At 41.6% G+C, this 24739-nt stretch overlaps 1 protein-coding gene and 1 long non-coding RNA gene across 2 annotated transcripts in view; one reads left to right on the top strand and one right to left on the bottom strand.

The window, feature by feature from the left end:
* THSD4 (thrombospondin type 1 domain containing 4) overlaps positions 1-24739 on the bottom strand; it is a 576458-nt gene that overhangs the window by 419839 nt on the left and 131880 nt on the right. Inside the window, exon 6 of the mRNA XM_082443764.1 lies at positions 24635-24737. Within this exon, the coding sequence (XP_082299890.1) occupies positions 24635-24737 (103 nt within the window). The remainder of the gene's footprint in view (positions 1-24634; positions 24738-24739) is intronic.
* Positions 1-24739, top strand: part of LOC309651620 — a 455214-nt gene that overhangs the window by 385496 nt on the left and 44979 nt on the right. The window lies entirely within an intron of this gene.

Here is a 24739-nt window from a genome sequence, read left to right as displayed (position 1 = left end):
AGTAAGACATGGAGATCACCTTCCTCCCCACAAATACATCAGAAATACATCTACATGTGGAACAACTCCTACAGAACACCTACTGAACACTGGCAGAAGACCTCAGACCCCAAAAGGCAAGAAACTCCCCCATGTAGCTGGGTAGGGCAAAAGAAAATAGAAAAAACAGAGACAAAAGAATAGGGACGGGACCTGTGCCTCTGGGAGGGAGCTGTGAAGGAGGAAAAGTTTCCACACACTAGGAAGCCCCTTCACTGGCAGAGATGAGGGTTGGTGGGGGGCAAGCTTCTGAGCCATGGAGGAGAGCACAGCAACAGGGGTGCAGAGGGCAAAGCGGAGAGACTCCCGCACAGAGGATCGGTGCCGACCAGCACACACCAGCCTGAGAGGCTTGTCTGCTCACCCGCCGGGACAGGTTGGGGCTGGGAGCTGAGGCTCGGGCTTCGGAGGTCAGACCCCAGGGAGAGGACCGGGGTTGGCTGCGTGAACACAGCCTGAAGGGAGCTAGTGCGCCACAGCTAGCTGAGAGGGAGTCCAGGAAAAAGTCTGGAGCTGCCAAAGAGGCAAGAGACCACTGTTTCAGGGTGCGAGGAGAGGGGATTCAGAGAACCGCCTAAAGGAGCTCCAGCGGCTACCAGCACCGACCCCAGAGACGGGCATGAGACACTAAGGCTGCTGCTGCAGCCACCAAGAAGCCTGTGTGCAAGCACAGGTCACTCTCCACACCTCCCCTCCCGGGAGCCTGTGCAGCCCGCCACTGCCAGGGTCCCGTGAGGCAGGGACAACGTCCCCGGTAGAACACACGGCACGCCTCAGGCTGGTGCAATGTCACATTGGCCTCTGCCGCAGCAGGCTCACCCTGCATTCCGTACCCCTCCCTCCCCTTGGTCTGAGTGAGCCAGAGCCCCTTAATCAGCTGCTCCTTTAACCCCATCCTGTCTGAGCGAAAAAAAGACGCCCTCAGGCGACCTACACGCAGAGGCGGGGCCAATCCAAAGCTGAACCCCGGGAGCTGTGCGAACAAAGAAGAGAAAGGGATATTTCTCCCAGCAGCCTCAGGAGCAGTGGATTAAATCTCCACAATCAACTTGATGTACCCTGCATCTGTGGAATACCTGAATAGACAACAAATCATCCTAAAATTCAGGCGGTGGACTTTGGGAGCAACTGTAGACTTGGGGTTTGCTTTCTACATCTAATTTGTTCCTGGTTTTATGTTTATCTTAGTTTAGTATTTAGAGATTATCATTGGTAGATTTGTTTATTGATTTGGTTGTTCTCTTCCTTTTATATATATATATTTTTTTCTTTTTTCCTTTTTCTCTTTCTGTGAGTGTGTACGTGTATGCTTCTTTGTGTGATTTTCTCTGTAAAGCTTTGCTTTTACCATTTGTCCAAGGGTCCTGTCTGTCCATTTTTTTTTTCTTTGTACAGTTTTTAGTGCTTGTTATCATTGGTGGATTTCTTTTTTGGTTTGGTTGCTCTCTTCTTTCTTTTTTTCTTTTTTTAAATTACTTTTTAATTTTTAAATTTTTAATAATTTTTAATTTTTTATTCTAATAACTTTATTTTTTTCTTTCTTTCTTTTTTTCTCCCTTTTCATCTGAGCCGTGTGGCTGACAGGGTCTTGGTGCTCCGGCCAGGTGTCAGGCCTGTACCTCTGAGGTGGGAGAGCCGAATTCCGGACATTGGTCCACCAGAGACCTCCTGGCTCCACGTAATATCAAACGGTGAAAATCTCCCAGAGATCTCCATCTCAACAACAAGACCCACTTCCACTCAACAACCAGCAAGATACAGTGCTGGACACCCTATGCCAAACAACTAGCAAGACAGGAACACAACGCCACCCATTAGAAGAGAGGCTGCCTAAAATCATAATAAGGTCACAGATAGCCCAAAACACACCACTGTACGTGGTCCACCCCACCAACAAGAGAAGAACCAGCCTCATCCACCAGAACACAAGCACCAGCCCCCTCCACCAGGAAGCCTACACAACACGCTGAACCAATATCAGCCACTGGGGGCAGACACCAAAAACAACAGGAACTATGATCCTGCAGCCTGCGAAAAGGAGACCCCAAACACAGTAAGTTAAGCAAAATGAGAAGACAGAGAACTATGCAGCAGATGAAGGAGGAAGGCAAAAACCCACCAGACCAAACAAATGAAGAGGAAATAGGCAGTCTACCTGAAAAAGAATTCAGAGTAATGATAGTAAAGATGATCCAAAATCTTGGAAATAGAATGGAGAAAATACAAGAAACGTTTAACAAGGACCTAGAAGAACTAAAGAGCAAACAAAAAATGATGAACAACAAAATAAATGAAATTAAACATTCTCTAGAAGGAATCAATAGCAGAATAACTGAGGCAGAAGAACGGATAAGTGAACTGGAAGATAAAATAGTGGAAATAACTACCACAGAGCAGAATAAAGAAAAAGGAATGAAAAGAATGAGGACAGTCTCAGAGACCTCTGGGACAACATTAAAAACACCAACATTTGAATCATAGGAGTTCCAGAAGAAGAAGAGAAAAAGAAAGGGACTGAGAAAATATTTGAAGAGCTCATAGATGAAAACTTCCATAATATGGGAAAGGAAATAGTCAATCAAGTCCAGGAAGCTCAGAGAATCCCATACAGGATAAATCCAAGAAGAAACATGCGAAGACACATATTAATCAAACTATCAAAAATTAAATACAAAGAAAAAATATTAAAAGCAGAAAGGGAAAAACAACAAATAACATACAAGGGAATCCCCATAAAGTTAAAAGCTGATCTTTTAGCAGAAACTCTGCAAGCCAGAAGGGAGTGGCAGCACACAGTTAAAGTGATGAAACAGAAAAACCTACAACCAAGATTACTCTACCCAGCAAGGATCTCATTCAGATTCGACAGAGAAATTAAAACCCTTACAGACAAGCAAAAGCCAAGAGAATTCAGCACCACAAAACCAGCTTTACAACAAATGCTAAAGGAACTTCTCTAGACAGGAAACACAAGAGAAAGAAAAGACCTACAATAACCCAAAACAATTAAGAAAATGGTAACAGGAACATACATATTGATAACTACCTTAAATGTAAATAGATTAAATCCTCCAACCAAAAGACACAGACTGGCTGAATGGATACAAACAAGACCCATATATATGCTGTCAACAAGACACCCACTTCAGACCTAGGGACACATACAGACTGAAAGTGAGGGGATGGAAAAAGATATTCCATGCAAGTGGAAATCAAAAGAAAGCTGGAGTAGCAATTCTCATATCAGACAAAATAGACTTTAAAATAAAGACTATTACAGGAGACAAAGAAGGACACTACATAATGATCAAGGGATCAATCCAAGAAGAGGATATAACAACTGTAAATATTTATGCACCCAACATAGAAGCACCTCAATACATAAGGTAAATGCTAACAGCCATAAAAGGGGAAAGTGACAGGAACACAATCATAGTAGGGGAGGTTAACACCCCACTTTCACCAATGGACAGATCATCCAAAATGAAAATAAGTAAGGAAACACAAGCTTTAAATGATACATTAAACAAGATGGACTTAATTGATATTTATAGGAAATTCCATCCAAAAACAAAAGAATACACTTTCTTCTCAAGTGCTCATGGAACATTCTTCAGAATAGGTCATTTCTTGGGTCACAAATCAAGCCTTGGTAAATTTAAGAAAATTGAAATCGTATCAAGTATCTTTTCTGAGCACAATGCTATGAGACTGGATATCAATTACAGGAAAAAATCTGTAAAAAATACAAACACATGGAGGCTAAACAGTACACTACCTAATAACCAAGAGATCACTGAAGAAATCAAAGAGGAAATAAAAAAATACCTAGAAACAAATGACAACGAAAACACGACGACCCAAAACCTATGGGATGCAGCAAAAGCAGTCCTCAGAGGGAAGTTTATAGCAATACAATCCTACCTCAAGAAACAGGAAACATCTCAAATAAACAACCTAACCTGACATCTAAAGCAATTAGAGAAAGAAGAACAAAAAAAACCCAAAGTTAGCAGAAGGAAAGAAATCATAAAGAGCAGATCAGAAATAAATGAAAAAGAAATGAAGGAAATGATAGCAAAGATCAATAAAACTAAAAGCTGGTTCTTTGAGAAGATAAACAAAATTGATAAACCATTAGCCAGACTCATCAAGAAAAAAAGGGAGAAGACTCAAATCAATAGAATTAGAAATGAAAAAGGAGAAGTAACAACTGACACTGCAGAAATACAAAGGATCAGGAGAGATTACTACAAGCAACTATATGCCAATAAAATGGACAACCTGGAAGAAATGGACACATTCTTAGAAAAGCACAACTTTCCAAGACTGAACCAGGAAGAAACAGAAAATATAAACAGACCAGTCACAAGCACTGAAATTGAATCTGTGATTAAAAATCTTCCAACAAACAAAAGGCCAGGACCAGATGGCTTCACAGGCAAATTCTATCAAACATTTAGAGAAGAGTCAACACCTATCCTTCTCAAACTCTTCCAAAATATAGCAGAGGGAGGAGCACTCCCAAACTCATTCTACGAGGCCACCATCACCCTGATACCAAAACCAGACAAAGATGCCACAAAGAAAGAAAACTACAGGCCAATATCACTGATGAACATAGATGCAAAAATCCTCAACAAAATACTAGCAAACAGAATCCAACAGCACATTAAAAGGATCATACACCATGACCAAGTGGGGTTTATTCCAGGAATGCAAGGATTCTTCAATATACACAAATCAATCCACGTGATACACCATATTAACAAATTGAAGGAGAAAAACCATATGATCATCTCAATAGATGCAGAGAAAGCTTTCGACAAAATTCAACACCCATTTATGATAAAAGCCATGCAGAAAGTAGGTATAGAGGGAACTTTCCTCAACATAATAAAGGCCATATATGACAAACCCACAGCCAACATTGTCCTCAATGGTGAAAAACTGAAACCATTTCCACTAAGATCAGGAACAAGACAAGGTTGCCCACTCTCACCACTATTATTCAACATAGTTTTGGAAGTGTTAGCCACAGCAATCAGAGAAGAAAAATACATAGAAGGAATCCAAATCGGAAAAGAAGAAGTAAAGCTGTCACTGTTTGCAGATGACATGATACTATACAAAGAGTAGCCTAAAGATGCTACCAGAAAACTACTAGAGCTAATCAATGAATTTGGTAAACTAGCAGGATACAAAATTAATGCACAGAAATCTCTAGCATTCCTATACACTAATGATGAAAAATCTGGAAGTGAAATTAAGAAAACACCCCCATTTACCATTGTAACAAAAAGAATAAAATATCTAGAAATAAACCTACCTAAGGAGACAAAAGATCTGTATGCAGAAAATTATAAGACACTGATGAAAGAAATTAAAGATGATACAAATAGATGGAGAGATATACCATGATCTTGGATTGGAAGAATCAACATTGTGAAAATGACTATACTACCCAAAGCAAACTACAGATTCAATGCAGTCCCTATCAAACTACCACTGGCATTTTTCACAGAACTAGAACAAAAAATGTCACAATTTGTATGGAAACACAAAAGACCCCGAATAGCCAAAGCAATCTTGAGAATGAAAAATGGAGCTGGAGGAATCAGGCTCCCTGACTTCAGACTATACTACAAAGCTACAGTAATCAAGACAGTATGGTACTGGCACAAAAACAGAAATATAGATCAATGGAACAGGAGAGAAAGCTCAGAGATAAACCCACGCACATATGGTCACCTTATCTTTGATAAAGGAGGCGAGCATATACACTGGGGAAAAGACAGCCTCTTCAATAAGTGGTGCTGGGAAAACTGGACAGGTACACGTAAAAGTATGAAACTAGAACACTCCCTAACATCATACACAAAAATAAACTCAAAATGGATTAAAGACCTAAATGTAAGGCCAGACACTATCAAACTCTTAGAGGAAAACATAGGCAGAACACTCTATGACATAAATCACAGCAAGATCCTTTTTCACCCACCTCCTAGAGAAATGGAAATAAAAACAAAAATAAACAAATGGGACCTAATGGAACTTAAAAGCTTTTGCACAGCAAAGGAACCCATAAACAGGATGAAAAGACAACCCTCAGAATGGGAGAAAATATTTGCAAATGAAGCAACTGACAAAGGATTAATCTCCAAGATTTACAAGCAGCTCATGCAACTCAATAGCAAAAAAATAAACAACCCAATCCAAAAATGGGCAGAAGACCTAAATAGACATTTCTCCAAAGAAGATATACAGATTGCCAACAAACACATGAAAGAATGCTCAACATCATTAATCATTAGAGAAATGCAAATCAAAACTACAATGACATATCATCTCACACTGGTCAGAATGGCCATCATCAAAAAATCTAGAAACAATAAATGCTGGAGAGGGTGTGGAGAAAAGGGAACACTCTTGCACTGTTGGTGGGAATGCAAATTGATACAGCCAATATGGAGGTTCCTTAAAAAACTAAAAATAGAACTACCATACGACCCAGCAATCCCACTACTGGGCATATACCCATAGAAAACCGTAATTCAAAAAGAGTCATGTACCAAAATGTTCATTGCAGCTCTATTTACAATAGCCAGGACATGGAAGCAAACTAAATGTCCATCATCGGATGAATGGATAAAGAAGATGTGGCACATATATACAATGGAATATTACTCAGCCATAAAAAGAAACAAAATGGAGTTATTTGTAGTGAAGTGGATGGAGTTAGAGTCTGTCATACAGAGTGAAGTAAGTCAGAAAGAGAAAAACAAATACAGTATGCTAACACATAAATATGGAATCAAAGGGGGAAAAAAAAGGTCGTAAAGATCCTAGTGGCAAGACGGGAATAAAGACACAGACCTACTACAGAATGGACTTGAGGGTATGGGGAGGGAGAAGGGTAAGATGTGACAAAGTGAGAGAGGGTCATGGACATATATACACTACCAAACGTAAAATAGATAGCTAGTGGGAAGCAACCGCATAGCACAGGGAGATCAGCTCTGTGCTTTGTGAACACCTAGAGGGGTGGGATAGAGAGGGTGGGAGGGAGGGAGACGCAAGAGGGAAGAGATATGGGAACATATGTATATGTATAACTGATTCACTTCGTTATAAAGCAGAAACTAACACACCACTGTAAAGCAATTATACTCCAAAAAAGATGTTAAAAAAAAAAATCTTCCAACAAATAAAAGCCCAGGACCAGATGGCTTCACAGGAGAATTCTATGAAACATTTAGAGAAGAGCTAACACCTATCCTTCTCAAACTCTTCCAAAATATTGCAGAGGGAGGAACAGTCCCAAACTCATTCTACGAGGCCACCATCACCCTGATAGCAAAACCAGACAAAGATGTCACAAAGAAAGAAAACTACAGGCCAGTATCACTGACGAACATAGATGCAAAAATCCTCAACAAAATACTAGCAAACAGAATCCAACAGCACATTAAAAGGATCATACACCATGACCAAGTGGGGTTTATCTCAGGAATGCAAGGATTCTTCAATATACGCACATCAGTCAATGTGATAAACCAAATTAACAAATTGGAGAAAAACCATATGATCATCTCAATAGATGCAGAAAACACTTTTGACAAAATTCAACACCCATTTATGATAAAAACCCTCTAGAAAGTAGGCATAGAGGGAACTTACCTCAACATAATAATGGCCATATATGACAAACCCACAGCCAACATCGTCCTCAATGGGGAAAAACTGAAACCATTTCCTCTAAGATCAGGAACAAGACAAGGTTGTCCACTCTCACCACTATTATTCAACATAGTTTTGGAAGCTTTAGCCACAGCAATCAGAGAAGAAAAAGAAAAGGAATCGAAATCAGAAAAGAAAAAGTTAAGCTGTCACTGTTTGCAGATGACATGATACTATACAAAGAGTAGCCTAAAGATGCTACCAGAAAACTACTAGAGCTAATCAATGAATTTGGTAAACTAGCAGGATACAAAATTAATGCACAGAAATCTCTTGCAATCCTATACACTAATGATGAAAAATCTGAAAGAGAAATTAAGGAAACACTCCCATTTACCATTGCAACAAAAGGAATAAAACACCTAGGAATAAACCTACCTAAGGAGACAAAAGACCTGTATGCAGAAAACTGTAAGACACTGATGAAAGAAATTAAAGATGATACAAACAGATGGAGAGATATACCATGTTCTTGATTTGGAAGAATCAACATTGTGAAAATGACTATACTACCCAAAGCAATCTACAGATTCAATGCAATCCCTATCAAACTACCACTGGCATTTTTCACAGAACTAGAACAAGAAATTGCACAATTTGCATGGAAACACAAAAGACCCCAAATAGCCAAATCAATCTTGAGAAAGAAAAACGGAGCTGGAGGAATCAGGCTCCCAGACTTCAGACTATACTACAAAGCTACAGTAATCAAGACAGTATGGTACTGGCACAAAAACAGAAATATAGATCAATGGAACAGGAGAGAAAGCCCAGAGATAAACTCATGAACATATGGTCACCTTATTTTTGATAAAGGAGGCAAGAAGATACAATGGAGAAAAGACAGCCTCTTCAATACGTGGTGCTGGGAAAACTGGACAGCTACATGTAAAAGAATGAAATTAGAACACTCTCTAACACCATACACAAAAATAAACTCAAAATGGATTAAAGACCTAAATGTAAGGCCAGACACTGTAAAACTCTCAGAGGAAAACATAGGCAGAACACTGTATGACATAAATCACAGCAAATCCTTTTTCACCCACTTCCTAGAGCAATGGAAATAAATGCAAAAACAAACAAATGGGACCTAATGAAACTTAAAAGCTTTTGCACAGCAAAAGAAACCATAAACAAGATGAAAAGACAAGACTCAGAATGGGAGAAAATATTTGCAAATGAAGCAACTGACAAAGGATTAATCTCCAAAATTTACAAGCAGCTCAATATCAAAAAAAACAAACAACCCAATCCAAAACTGGGCAGAAGACCTAAATAGACATTTCTCCAAAGAAGATATACAGATTTGCAACAAACATATGACAGGATGCTCAACATCACTAATCATTAGAGAAATACAAATCAAAACTACAATGAGGTTTCACTTCACACCAGTCAGAATGGCCATCATCAAAAAATATACAAACAATAAATGCTGGAGAGGGTGTGAAGGAAAGGCAACCCTCTTGCACTGTTGGTGGGAATGTAAATTGATACAGCCACTATGGAGAACAGTATGGAGGTTCCTTAAAAAACTAAAAATAGAACTACCATATGACCCAGCAATCCCACTACTGCGCATATACCCTGAGAAAACCATAATTCAAAAAGAGTCACGTAGCACAATGTTCATTGCAGCTCTATTTATAATAGCCAGGACATGGAAGCAACCTAAGTGTCCATCGACAGATGAATGGATAAAGAAGATGTGGCACATATACACAATGGAATATTACTTAGCCATAAAAAGAAACGAAATTGAGTTATTTGTAGCGAGGTGGATGGACCTAGAGTCTGTCATACAGAATGAAGTAAGTCAGAAAGAGAAAAACAAATACCACATGCTAACACATATATATGGAATCTAAAAAAAAAAAAAAAGATGCTGAAGAACCTAGGGGCAGGACAGGCATAAAGATGCAGACGTAGAGAATGGACTGAGGACACGGGGAGGGGGAAGGGTAAGCTGGGACGAAGTGAGAGAGTGGCATGGACATATATACACTACCAAATGTAAAATAGATAGCTAGTGGGAAGCAGCCACATAGCACAGGGAGATCAGCTCAGTGCTTTGTGACCACCTAGAGGGGTGGGATAGGGAGGGTGGGAGGGAGATGCAAGAGGGAGGAGATATGGGGATATATGTATATGTATAGCTGATTCACTTTGTTATAAAGCAGAAAATAACACACCATTGTAAAGCAATTATGCTCTAATAAAGATGCTAAAAAGAAAAAAAAAGAAACAGTTGTATACAGTGAATGTCTGTAAATCAAATACTAACTATATTTCCTTAAAGAACTTCTCTAGGGTAAACATGAAGAGTAAATATTTATTAAAATGAAAAATTGTTTTGCAATCTGAATAATCATCCAAAAATTTATCTGTTTTGTGAATTTGGATTTACAGCAGACTCTTGACATTCCTGAGGCATATATCTGGAACCTTCTTGAGTTCCCAGATTCACAAACACAAAAATATTTATAGAGGCTCCCAGCTTTTTCAGGAATCAAATATCCATGGAGAGCTTCCTGTTCATAGCCTTATGCTACACACTACAAGTTAACCATACTTTCACATCTCATGATAGGTTTATATCTCACTTGATTGCCATTTTTCACAGAAACAAGCTAAATTTTTCTAACTAATTAATGAGCATTGTTGCAAATGCACAAATAAGTGAAGAAAAATAAAGCTAAGTGACACTTTTCCAGACACACATCTTGCAAAGCAGACTTTTCAGATTCATATCTCAGTCAGGGGATCTCACACAGTGTCACAAACCTGCAAGTGAAATCCAGAAACACCTAGGGTCTAAACACATTTATCAAATTTGCTTGAGCAAAGGACATGGGCCATACCGATAAAACCCATAGAAATGCCATTGTTCTTGCTAACCCAGGTGTTACAGAAGTCAACTGAACCTTTTGGTGATGAGTCCAGAAAATTGGATTATAGAAACACTGTCCACATGAATTACAGGAATTTGCCTGCTCATTCAAAATACCTATATTTTGTATAGTCGGGGTTGGTGACAATCAAGGTTGGATGTTTCTGCTGCCTTCAGTAGTGGGACCCCATCACAGCAGGCGCAGAGACCCCAGAAGGCTGGACCTCCTGGAAGCACTGTGCTGGAACCCTCAACCTCTGGCTGGGTTTTCACCCCCGCCAAAGCAACACCCACCATGAAAGGCAGACAGGAGAGAAGGATTGACAGAGTGAATGAGCGAGAGAAAGAAACAAAGGAAGAGGGAAAGAGGGAGGGAACACAGAAAAGAAAGAAAAGAGAGGGAATGAAAAAGGAATTTGGCTGCTGTGAGAAAAAAAAAAAGAACAAGAAAGATATTATCATTTCAAAATATATAGCATATACATTTCAGAACGTATTTGAAAACACTCCTGCCAAATTTTCGAATTATTTATTTATTTATATCCCTTCTTGTTCCAAAGAGGTTTTGCAGCATTTTGCTGCCAGATTAATTTTCCTGAAGCTCAGCTCTGATCATATTACTCCCCTGCTTTAAAAAACCCCAATACCTCCTCACTGCCTGTAAAATGAAGTCCAATTTCCTTAGCCTCCTATTTGAGGCCCTCCATAATCTGGCCCCAAACTTCCAGCCCAACCTTATCCTGCATTTCTTCCCTTTAAACACCCTTTGTTCCAGCCAAAGGACACTCCCTGATTTCCCCTAATACATTCTGTATTTTCCACCCTTGCACCTTGGCTTGTGCTGTTCCCTCTGCCTGGAATGCCTTTCCCGACATCTGCATATGCCCCATACTATTCACCGTTCCAGGTTCCACCTGGAGGATGCAGGCACCTGGTCATCAACAGTGGAACTTACAACCTTTATACACATGCTACATACACATCATCTAACTGGATCTTCACAACGGGAGGAAGCTATTTCTTACTGTGGTCCAAGGAAGCTGCGCCTGGTACCTCTGGGGTTGTGTCCTCTGTCCACTGTCCTTCCTGCTACCCCAAGGCTATCCCTCACACAGAACAAAAGGTGGCTGCCTGAATCAACGCCAACATGTTGTAGCAACCTTTTATTATTTTCACTTTTTAAGGAGAAAAAGTGCACCTTTCTGTTCTGTGTGAACTTGAACTCATCTGTCCAGTCCTGAGGCACAGTTTCATTTGGCAGTCCCTGTGCAACCCTTGCCAGGCTCCATCAGGTGAGACAATACACTAGCTGATTCTGAAAGGCAGAGGTCTGGCAGGTCCAGGGAGCCAGGGTGGGAGCAGTTACCCCAGGGGCCCCTCCATGCTCCCTGCCTGTGATGCACGAGAACATACAGGGAAGAAGACCGATAACCATGGTAAACATCAGTGGGCCAAGTTCTACTCCTTCGAATCCTAAGAACATGCCAAGGGATTTTTTGAAGGTGCCATTGATCACCAGGGGTGGCAGAGCAGGTTGCTAAAGCTCTTTATACAACCTCCAAAGCCAGCTTAAACAAACAAGGCAACTGGGTGTGGGACAAGGCATCGTGACTGATTGATGGGGATCTATTAGGCACGCAAAGCTGCCAATATCTACATGCTCGTTGGGCAAGGGCCAAAGCTATTACATGATGAGCAGTTACGTAACCTTAAGTACAAATGGAATTTGGGCTGTATGTATCAGATACGCTTCTCCTTTCTAATTTTTGGCATCAAGAGGTTTTACATGAACAGAATGGAGGGTCAGAGCCCTCCCCTCCACTTTCTCCCTTTCCTAAAGACTGGCAGGCCTAATGCTCACAACAGACACATCTCTTAATAGTGACTGCAAGTTTTCCCCCAGACCAAAAGCTCCACTGTCCTGTTTAAATCTGACCTATTTTTAATGTGCTGCTCAATATTTTTTAAAAAAACATTGTTTGCTGGAACATGACTTTAGACGAAAGCTGTTTCCAGGGATTAACCCAAACTTTAATCGCTCCCCTGAACAAAACTTGACTCAGCCCAATAAATTACGGCTCACTTGATAAAATCTTAAAGCAAAAATTAATTGGGTAACCATGTGAAATCTATGGTTTGCCCTGCCAGTCTCTTGCCCTATCTGTTGGTGACTTCTGGCCTCACTAAGCTCATGACAAGGCTTGTCTGCCTAGCAGTCTGACCCCTGAAATGACTGGCTCTCTCCACCCCCATAACCTGCTCTATTTCAGCCTCTCCCAATTGCAATCCCTTCCCAGTCGGTGTCTACTCACCATTCTCCTCCATGCCTCCACGATGAAAACCGTTTGCAACAAGGTTTAAAAGAAAAATATTAACTGAGTACAATGTAGAATTTTGTTTTCCTAAACTTTTCTCGTCATTAATTACTAAATAACAATCTTGAGTTGTAAAGTCTGTTGACCAGCTCCAAAGCTGCTAATCAGTTATCAATCACTTACAATTTGCAAAACCACTATCTAGTCTTTAGTTCAAAAGTAGAATTTATACGGGGCTTTTCCTTGTTTTACTTCTGAACTATTTAAACATATCCACACATGTGTTTGTCAACAAAGTTATACAGTGATTTCCTCACAGGGGGTTTTGGTGGTGGTGGCGGTATGTGTATGTGTGTATGTGGTAATCCAAAAAGAGAGAACGGAAAAAATCCAGTAAAAACACTAAGCACTAACCAGAGAAGGGTGAGCTGAACAGTACGAATCATATAATAGAGTACTTCTGCTTTGCCCCGGGGGAGCTACAGAATCTGCATCCTGTTAGTTCCAGCACAGAAAGGGCCAGAAATGTACGTCTCCTTCAGTGGGCCAACCAAAGATCACTGGTTTCCATCATGGGTGAGAATGGAGCAGTGACAGTCACAGAACAAGAAAGAGAGGGGAAATGCAACAATCCAGAAATTTCTCCCATATGAACAGAAATGGTTGTGAACTAAAGCCTTATGTATCAGGCTATGTATCACAATTAGTAAGCTTAAAGAAAAACATACATCCCAATATATACTCGGTTGCTAAGTATTTGGGTTCAAAGGACCTCAAATAGTTAGCTGTTCATGTCACCTAGGTTTGCAGGAAAGAGGTGTGATAAGGATGCATGTGAACTCAAGACATGATGACAAGTGCTCTCCACAGTTCAGGCTGAAAATAGCTGGACTTGGAAGCAGAATAATTCAAATATAAATCATTGCCACTACTTCATTTTTTAAAAATTTTGCCTTGTACTTTTTTTCTTTTTCTTTTTCTTTTTTTTTCTTGGCTGCACCAGGTCTTAGTTGCAGCACGCAGGATATTTAGCTGCGGCATGTGGATTTCTTAGTTGCGGCATGCACGCGGGATCTAGTTCCCTGACCAGGGATCGAACCCGGGCCCCCTGCATTGGGAGCGTGGAGTCTTACCCACTGGACCACCAGGAAAGTCCCTGCCACTACTTCATTCTGTTTTGCTGCAGTAGACACAGCCTCAGATGCAGACAGGAAGTACAATTCCAAAGGTAGAAAGAAACCTATTGCACACTTCAATATCAGACAATCCAGTTTTTAGAAATTGTCCTTGAGTTAGTCCCTCCACCTCTAGATACACCGAGCCCCCTGAAAGAACCCTTAATTTAAAGGATCACTCTGGGAAAGCAGGCCTTCCCCTGACTATTTCAGCCATCCTAAAAGGCCTCTCTTGGAAAATTACAAACAATTATACATTATTTGGTTTTTACTTACATTTTAAATGTGAACACATTTTAGACATAACTAGTACAATGATGTGTTCATTATATTTATTTGCATCATTTCCTTGATTACTGTATTCTAAACTCAGAAGCTTTACACTTGCATTTGAAGCAAGACCTATGTGCTGCTTGGCAAACTTTGTGAATCATTTAAGAGTCTCATCTCTGTTCAATAAATAGGAACTCATCCCAAATTTTCAAACAACTAACAGGGGTAATTGGCACCTATATCATCACAACGTGAAAGACAGAAACAGACTTACAGATATCGAAAGCAAACTTAAGGTTAGCAAAGGGGAAACATGGTGGGATGGGGTGGGGGTGGATAAACCAGGAGCTTGGGATGAACATACACACGCTATGATATATAAGTAACCAACAAGGACCTACTGTATAGCACTGGGAACTCTATTCAATATTCTGTGATAACCTATATGACAAAAGAATCTAAAAAGGAATGAATATATGCATATGTATAACCGAATCACTTTGCTGAACACCTGAAACCAACACAACATTGTAAATCAACTCTACTCCAATAAGATTAAAATATATATAAAAAAACTGTAAAGACAGAAAAGAGGCAGTGTTCGTGCTGCCATTTCCCTTCCCATACCTCCGCGAGACATCACTAATCAATCCCAGAGACACTCCTTGCTCCTGAGCCCAGCACAGCAGAGCCACACTCAACCAGAGCTGCTTGTTAGGACTCATGTACTGATTCTAAAGAGAAGAGCCAAGATGATAAACAAGTTGCATGCTCCAATCCATAAGGAATCAACTGAAGGAAATAAACATTCAGCAGGCTGGTGAAACAAGATTTAGGGTGACAAGACGGCTGCTTTCAAGTATCTGAAGGGGGAACCTGGAGGTTTCATTCAATGTGGCTCCAAAGGGTAGCCAGGCAACAAATAATCATCCCAGGGTGAATTATAGTGGCATTACAAGAATGCCATTATTGCCAAGTGTAGGCAATGTGAGGAGGAAGGTGAAGCAGACTGCCTGGGAACGCTGAAGCATGCTCTCTCCCTTCTTCCCACCCAACCACAGATACACAACAGATTTTTCCTTTAATCCTTTGTAAACAAGTCCCACTGACTCATGGGATGTTCTCACTCATGGAATTTCTAAGAAGCAGATACAGACAGGTATGGTTGCTATTTAATAGCTTTTGGGGAGGGACTATGCAGATGAGGGAGAATCTCTTTGATAAATATGCAAAAGGATGGGCTGGATTTACAGTTTAAACAGAAATTGCATTTTCATTGATTACTTTCTAGCCTTAAGGCCTCTAACTCTAAAAACCTCTTGATGTTGGCCCCATACTAATGTCTGGATGTTCATGCAAGGTGCAACCCAGCTAGAGCTGGGACCCAGCTCTACCAATTTACAATCAGAGGCCTCTGCTCAGAGGGTGACAGAGCTGTGCTACAAGGGACTAAGACAGAGTCCCAGGATTTCCTGGAAAAGTCTTAGTCGATGTAAAAACACATTTGTTTGTTTTTAAAGGTACCGAATTGGTCACAGCTTGGTTACACAGAGAGAGAAATTCTTTTGTAGCCCCTGAGGCAAATGACTGCTCTGAAATCAACAGGCTGTGGTTATGTAACTTCTTGTTTAATCTGATCCTTCTATTTTATCCTGCGACCTGGAGCAAACCATCCAACATGAAGTCTCAGTTCCTGAGTCTGTAGAATAGGAACACTGTAGTGACATCGGACCTTGCCCATCCTGACACCATGAAGATGAGGCAGTCTTTGAAGAAAGCTGAGCTTCTTAGAAGACAGAAATGACAGGATTGGGTCTCATTATTTAATATTTTGCAATGGGTTTAAGCTCTACCCGTGGTTTTCAATCCTCAAAATTACTCACATTTAGACTAATCTGCTTACTAGATGTTGAAATATACCCTGAGGCTTTTCTTTACTATTACCTAGAATGACGCTGGTTCAAGTGCCAGGAAAGAAATTGCTTTTACACGAATCACTTATACCTTCCAGAATACTTTAGAGCAGGGGCGATATTCTCCCTCAAACAACCTTTCCCTTTCTAAATCCTAAATCTCCCAGGGAAAAGAGACTCACAGAGATGTGACACCGTGTGCTCCACCCTACATCTTTCATACTCTTCGGATACAGAGAGAAACACAGTGTGGATGCAAGAACTAGACGTGTTCTAGGTGTACTTCACATAGATAATCCCACTGGGGAGCGGGAGGGTGACCAGGGTTACAGAAATGGGGGGAAGGAACAGAACCATTACTAAGCCCCCTTCCCTTCCCCGTGAGGTCATCATCCTCGACACAGGATGCAGTGGGATGGTAAAGGTTACCACAGAACACCAGCCTCTCTCCTGTGCCCCCGTGTAAATGCACACTGGTCAACCTGAATTATGCCTGATAATGTGTGGAAGCAAAGAGGACCCACACAGTCACATGTCATACATGCATAAGGAGGCCTATCTGTAGAAATCTGCAGAAACATAAACACAAGGAGAACAAACGAGTGATACTCGAACGTAATATCCTCATTCCAATAATCCCTCAAAGGTGTCAAGAAGCCCTGTGAGCCTACGACTGAAAGAACAGTTGACAAACCAGATGGGCATCCTGACTTACGAGTTTCTGTCATGGACATTGGTCGTTTGGGGCCCTTCAAGACCCATTCTTCCTTCTTTTGGTTCAGCACCAGGATTTCCTTTTTGGAAATTAATTCTCCCCCTCTGTGTGTAGACTTGCTGCAGCTGTCAGTCAGGACTCCCCCCACCCTTTTACCCCCGGCCTAGGAGTGGGCATGTGGCCTGTAGCAAGCCAATAGGGCTCTTATTTCCAGGGCTTTGACTCTTGGATGGAGAAACCTGTTGGAATTTATCCACTGCAGCAGCAGCAGCAGACAAGTAAGACCGTCAGTTCTGTCCACCTGGATCCCCAGAGCTTCCTCAGTTTCTGCCCTTCACCCAGCCTGGTCCTGCACACTTCCTGTTGATTCTTGGAGCTACTGTATATCCTTCCAATAAAATCCTTTTGTGTTTGACTCGGCCAAAATTGGTGTCTGTTGCTTACAGGGAAAAAAAAAAAAAGAATGCTAACTTATACAGATGTGCAGCTTGCTTCCTCAGATTCCAGACCTATCTGAGGATTTCCAGGCCCAACAAAGCCCTATGATCGATCCTAAATGATTCCAAAAATGATACCCTGCATCTGAGTCCATTCTCCCTAAAATCCTCTTGTTTCTCCATGGTCAGTAATAAAGAGTATTTAAAATAGAATGAGAGAGAAAGAGGTAAATTAGCAAGCCTTAGGATAGTTCTATAATGGTGAAATTTATACTGGCTCTAAATTTCACTTTTAGGAACACAGAGATGAAGACAGAGAAGAGGAAAGAGAATCTAATGGACTTTTAAAAGTATCATTTATATACAAGAAAATGCCTAGATCACAAGAATTCAGTTGATGGGTTTTGACAACTATATTCACCTGTGTAACAAACATGCCAATCACGATTTGGATCATTACCATTGCTCCACGAAGTTCTATCATGCCACTTTCCGGCTAATCCTTCCCCACACCCAAACAGGCAAACACTGTTCGGACTTCCATCACCATAGCCTAATTTCTCCTACTTTAGAACATAATATAAAAGGAATCAGACAGTAGGTACTCTTATATCTGGCTTATTTCACTCAACATAATGTTTCTGAGGTTCATCCAGATTGCTATGTGCATCAGTAGAGAGTTCTTTTTTATTGCTGAGTAATACTCCATTGTATGAAGGTACCATAGTTTGTTTATTCAGTCTCCTGTTTATGGATAGTTGGGTTGTTTCCAGTTTGGAGCTTTTATGAAAAAAAGCTGCTCTGAACATTCTTAAACAAATATTTTTTATGGACCTATGATTGCTTTCATTTCTCTTGAATAAATGCATTTTTATTTAATGGTGAAGAAGCTTTCTATAACAGAATGCAGAGAAACAATAACATACTTTTTCCAAGAGGAAAAGAAGTGCCTATTTTCCACCTTTTCTTCTAGGATAGAGGAAGTTCATAGGCACCATTCGATTAACCCTTTATTCTTCTTTGTAAGTTTCATTCTCTCAATCTACAGAATCCTCATTTCTCTACCATTCCAAACAAACCTTTCTCTTTCCCCTTAAACTAGCAAACGCTCTCCATATGCCTTCTTCACGGCAATTTTTAAAAGAAAGAGCTAGTTCTATTCACCGGCTACCCTCTTTAATTTCTTTTCAGCGGTTTTCCCAACCATCTATCCTAGTCTTAATTTCTCAGTTCTCATTCTCTCCTTGACCTCTTGTTGTGTTAAGCTGTTAATGACTGCTTCTCCCCCACTGCCCCTTCTTTTATTTTTTAAAGAAAATTTAAACGTTAATTACTCAGATAGTTTTTACGAGGAAAACAGGTACCCAAAGACTGGTCTTAAATGCTCACAACTGTACACATCTTTCTCCTGACTTCCATACACATTGAGAGTAGAGATCCTGTAGCAAGATTCTGAGTTTTGAACCTGGCTCTATCACTTACTAGCTGGATAACCTTGGGCAAGTTAGTTAACTATTATATACTTTGTTTCTTCTGTAAAATGAGGCTGATAATAGTATCCACCTCACAGGGTTGTTGTGAGGAATAAATGAGTAGCATTTAGAGCTATGCCTGGTACATAGTAAGTGCTCAATAAATACAAGCAATTTCTATTATCTCATTTGTCCCTCACTGTGGTGTATGTAATAAGAGAACTTTATAAACCATAACAGACTATATTACTGTAAGAGATGATATAAGGCATTATAATGCTTTGGTGCCACCTCTTCTCAGGCTCCTTTCATGGTTGACTCTCTCTCCCCTGCTTCTTTAAAGTGGGCATAATCCAAAGCTCCTTCCTGGATCCCTTGTCCTCATGATTCTACACTCTCTTGACGGTCTTATCCATCATGGTGGCTTTAATTATCACACCAAAGCCAATGACTTCAAATATATGTCTACAACCCTAAGGTATCTCCCTTAAACATCCCCAACTTCCTGCTGGGCATCTCGCTACCATTCATTCAAACTCAACATATATAAAACCCAAATCACCGTTTTGTTTTCACAAAGAGGTCGCCCTCAGGATTTTGCTTTGTCCTCAATAATACACTCATATGCAAGCAACCACGGCCTAGCCTTGCCAGGTATTCCTAGGCATGGATAAGAGAGCTTGAGATCCGATCTTGTGGGGGGAGGTATTACTGGAAAACTCCTCTTGTTACCCTTAGGCCTCCCCTGTCCACTCTGAAAGGTCCCTGATGACTATGAACTGTCTGTGCAGGAGAGGTGGGCTGGAGGATGGAGAATTGCAGGTACCTAGGAATGAATGAAGGTGCTTCATTAAAACATGAACATCCTAATCCCAGGTTCACCAGCACTTGGTCCTAAGCCCTCCTTCCTCATGTCATACAGTTTGGATAATACTGTCCATGTTTATGGCAGCCCTTGCCCCACGCGCCAGTGGAGTATCTGTGCCAGGGCAGACTGGTGGGGGAGTCAGCAGCACACCTTGGCACCTGGGCGCCAACATTCCACCTCTGCCCCTCAGAGCTTTAGTCAAGGAGAAGAAATGGTCTCAGTGGCTCAGGGGGCTGTGGCTATTAGAGACTATGTGGCACCTTTAATATTTCCTGGAGCAAAATCTACTCTCCTTGCAAGCAGCCTAATAAAAGTCTCCTGGACTTAGAAGGAAGGCACTGTTGGAGCTCCCTGCCTGTGCTAGTCATTAGGGCTGGTCACGGATATTCAATTTCTCCTCCTTTGAGCACACAGTGGGATGGGTACCTCCCTGCTGCCCTTGAAGTTAAGTGTGACATGCCACTTGCTGTGGCCAATGAGATGTGAGCAGAAACAACAGGGATCGCTTCCAGTAGAAGCTTGAAGAACCCATGTGTGAGTCACTTGCTCCCTTTCCCTGCCTCAGTGGAAGCAGAAGTTGAGGTGCAGCTTCTATCAGCCTGGGTCCCCGAATGAGCAGAATACTTACTACATTACACAGGTAGCATGAGCATAAGACAAACTTTTGTTCATGTCATTAGGGATTTGGAGGCTCTTTGTTCATTAGGATTTGGGGGCTCTTTGTTCCTGCAGCATAAGCTACTAAGCCCTGACAGATACAGTGGCCCTGGTCACATGACCACTTAGCAACCTCCAATTTCTGACTCAGCCTCACTTTTGGCTTCTGGATTTGCACTCTATTTAGTTCAGCTACTGGGGACACACGGTGCACTTATGGTACTCCAATACAAAGCTGTCCCTGGTTTATGGATTAAGACTGATGCTTGCTGCTGAATAGCCCACAGCGACCCAGCAAAACTCTAGATTCTAGGGCCGCCCAGCCCCAACACTCTAGTCATGAAAACAGGTACAATTTTCCCCAATGCACCTAAAAAAAGTCTATTAAAGAAGACTTTCCCATTATAGCTACGTTGACCATATAATTTATTGTCCAAAGTGGTTTTGAATGAAGGGGGACTAGGGTGACAGGCATGAACTATATCACTATCCTGAGTAAACAGGGACGCAGAGGTGCTGGAATTCTACTTCTATCGTCTTTACGGTATTAGGTCTATGAGAAAAATTCCTAGAGGCATTATCTTAGGACAGATCACCATATCCAGAAAATGCATTTAAAAGCCTAAGAAGAAGCATGTGGAGAAATTAATGTGTTTATCAGAGAGTGTACTCTGCTTTTACTATCCTGTGTGGCATTGGACTGAATGAGTGCAGCTGTTTCCCTAAGTAGGCACGTGCAAATAGCAGTAGACTTCCAAACAAAACCAAGAGCCCAGTGCAAAATCCAGCCGTAAAGTATGAACACCCTGCAGAAACATTAACAGCGTCTTCCTCCCACTGGTCAGCCTGGGAGTCATTTAAAAGGAGAGAGGACAAAATCAAGAAAACAATCTTAGCAGCAAGAAGAATTGTTTAAAGAAAGCCAAAGTAAATGCAGCTTCGGTGACTATGGGATCCTCTTCTAGGCATGTGAGACATATTAACGTCAATAAATATTTTTAAAGAATGCTGAATTTTCTAGGCAAAGTAACAAACACAGTGTAGAAGATAGCTGATTTCTTTAGTCTGCTGCTAGTCTGCATTTTTCTTTTCTTTGTAAAATACCAGGATTCTAATTGCCTTCTTCAAACTTTCAGGGCTTATGGCCAAAAAGTAGATAATAATTTCTGTAGAAGATTCTGTTTTTCCGTCTGTCCCAATCCCCTCCTCCCCACCTCCGCTTGCTGGGATGTGTGTTTCCCACCAGAGGGTCGATCACGTGACCTGAGTTAGCCCAACGACCCTCTCAGGCCCTGAACTCAGGTCCAGGGATGGGGATATGATCCAAACAAGATCACAGTGTGGTTTTTCTGAGATTGAAACCATCACTAGGCATGCTAGTTTTCTAGGCTGCCGTAACAAATTACCAAAAACTGGGTGGTTTAAAACAACATAAATTTATTCTCTCACAGTTCTGGAGGCTGGAAATTCAAAATCAAGGTGTTGGCAGGGCCATGTTCCCTCTGCAATCTCTGGGGAAGAATCTTTCTGTGCCTTCTCCTGGTTTCGGGTGCTTTCCCGAAATCCTTGGTGTTCCTTGACTTGTAGCTGCATCACTCTAATCTCCACCTTGGTCGTCACGTGGCCATCTTCCCTCTGTCTCTGTGCCCGAGTGTTCCCTGTATGTGTGTCTCTGTGCCTCTTCTCTTTTTATAAGGGCACCAGTCATATTGGATAAGGGCCCACCCTAATCCAGTATGACCTCTTCTTAACTTGCACCTTAATTACCATGCAAAGACCCTATTTCCAAATAAGCAAATTCATAGGTACCAGGGATAAACATACCTTTTTGGGGGGACACAATTCAACCCACAGCACTAGATAAGACAGAGTCTTTCTCACTATAATTGCAAGTTCAAAGCCATGTAAGCCTGCCCATCCACCTGAGAAGTAAGTAAACAGACCCAAGAGACGGAGAAAGATAGAGAAAAGCAAGGTCCTAATATTATTGAATTCCTGGAATGCAGCCATATCTGAATCGCAGCCCACCTCTTGGACTTCCCAGTAACATGACCAACAAAATATCTTTCTTGTTTATATATAGGTAGGTTGGATTTCGGTCACTAACAACCGAGAGTTCTAAGTAATATACACACCAGTGAATTATGCTATATAATGTGAATCCAAATAGCTCCTCATATCTGGATGGGGAAGAGCGGGTGGGTTATATATGAAAAAGATTAGCCATGAGTTGATAACTGTTGAAACTAAGTGACGGGTAAATAGGAGGTTATTATTATATGATTATACTATTCTATTTTTACATATGTTTGAAATTTTCCAAAATAAAAAGTTAAATCAAATGTTAAAAAAAGCCTCCTCCCCTCCCCCTGCCAGGACTCACAATTAAAATCCAGCACAAATCAGGGCAAACAAAAGAACAGAAAAGGTAGAATTATACATAAACCAGACAATAGCAGGCATCCACAGGGAATATTGATAATAGGGGAAAATATTAGCACAAGTTTTCTTTGCGGGATGCAAAGGGCTTTTGATATTAGACCTGAGTCTACCAGGCTTGACAGGATCAGGTGGCTGGCAGATGACCACCCTGAACTAAGCAGAGAGGGTTGGGCAATGGGGCTCCAGCTCCAGGGGAAACAAAGCGGAGCACAGTGCAAGGCTGGAGGAATTCGCCTTTCTTCCCAGTGAATCACGGCAAAGCAGCTATTATTATCCACAGCCAGCAATAAAGCAAGGGTGCAGCTCAGACAAAATGCTCTAAATGCTCACTGACAAGTACTGTTGTTCTGACACAAGAATGCATTTCACAGGTTATGAAACACCCATGATTCTGTGCCTTAATTTAAGCCAGAGTCACCAGCTCTTCTGAAATCCTGCCTCCCTCTCGGATTAGAGGTCCTCAACCCCAGCTGCTCATTAGAATTACTTGGGATCTTTAAAAAATCCTCATGCCCAGGCTGCACCCCAAACCAATTAAATCACAATCTCTGGGAGCGGTGCCCAGGCATCAGTATTTCTAGAAGGCTCTTCAGCGATTCTAGTGGGCAGTGGTCATGAGACCCCTTTGAGAATCCGATCAAGGCTACAGACTCTTTTTTGAGAAAAATGCACAGACCAGAATAATTCTGCATCCCATTTCAGAGCAGACATCAATCCTGCCTTCTCCTCCTCAAGGGCTTACACCGAGGCACAACCTTCCACATTTGGACATTGATTCTGTAATGGAATCCGCACAACTCATTATCAAGCCCTCCCCCACCAGGACAATTTCTCCAGAGATCAGACATAACAGCAGTGCTCCACACACTGGGCTGTGGCCCAGCCCAGCTGCCCCAGGCACCGCCTTGGGCTGATGCTGAGCAGAGCCCTTCAGCTGGACACTGAGGGCAGCTGCACTCTCTCCTCTGGCCAGCATGGCTGTCGGTATTGAACCCCACAAGTTTTGCTTGACCCATCACCACTTTGGAGCCTACTTTCTCTGTGATGGGAAGATATATCTCAGAATTCAACACTTCTCAGCCCAAAAGCCATGCTATCATCTGGGTTTCAACAAAGGAAAGTGACTCCAAGATCTAGAACAGTACTGACAAGCTCTACCAATATCAGATCTCCCATCATTTTGAAAAGGCAGGAGGAACCTTGGTCCCAAGGGCAACGGCTACCTACCACACTTCATCTTTGGAAAAAGCATTCAAGGCTCCCCCAACACAAAAGCCAAACAACTGCCAACCCTACAACTCTACATGCTCTCTTAAGCCACCACACCAGCGCTTGCAGCAGGAACCAAGGAAAAGGGAAACTCCATCCCTGCTCACTCCTCACAACCTTAGCTTGAAACTCTCACTCTAACCCATTCCTCAAACCCTGCTCCGTCTCACTCATCCTGCCGTCCTCAGACACTGCTTGCTTCAGTCAATGCCTCATCCATCTGACTGATGGTCCAGGTGTCACCTGAGCTACATTACCTTTGGTAAAGACCCCTACCGGCTCCCCCTTGCCCTGGCGGTCACACTTTCTCCCTCATTGTCACTCTAGCCAGGATCACACCAATTCCTCCAGCAATAACCAAAGGGCAACAGGGTTGGAGAACAGACAGGAAATAATTGCTGTGGACAGGGCTAGGGCTATTCTTACCTTCTGCAAATGGTTCCCATTCATAAAACCGGCCCATGAACGGCTTGTTGTTGTAGGATGCACATTGTACCTCCCAGATACTTCTACTGCTTTCTGGACACACCT

Source organism: Balaenoptera physalus, assembly GCF_965194825.1.
Source record: "Balaenoptera physalus genome assembly, chromosome: 2".
In the NCBI taxonomy this organism is placed as follows: Eukaryota; Metazoa; Chordata; class Mammalia; order Artiodactyla; family Balaenopteridae; genus Balaenoptera; species Balaenoptera physalus.
This window is presented reverse-complemented; position numbering and strand designations above follow the sequence as displayed.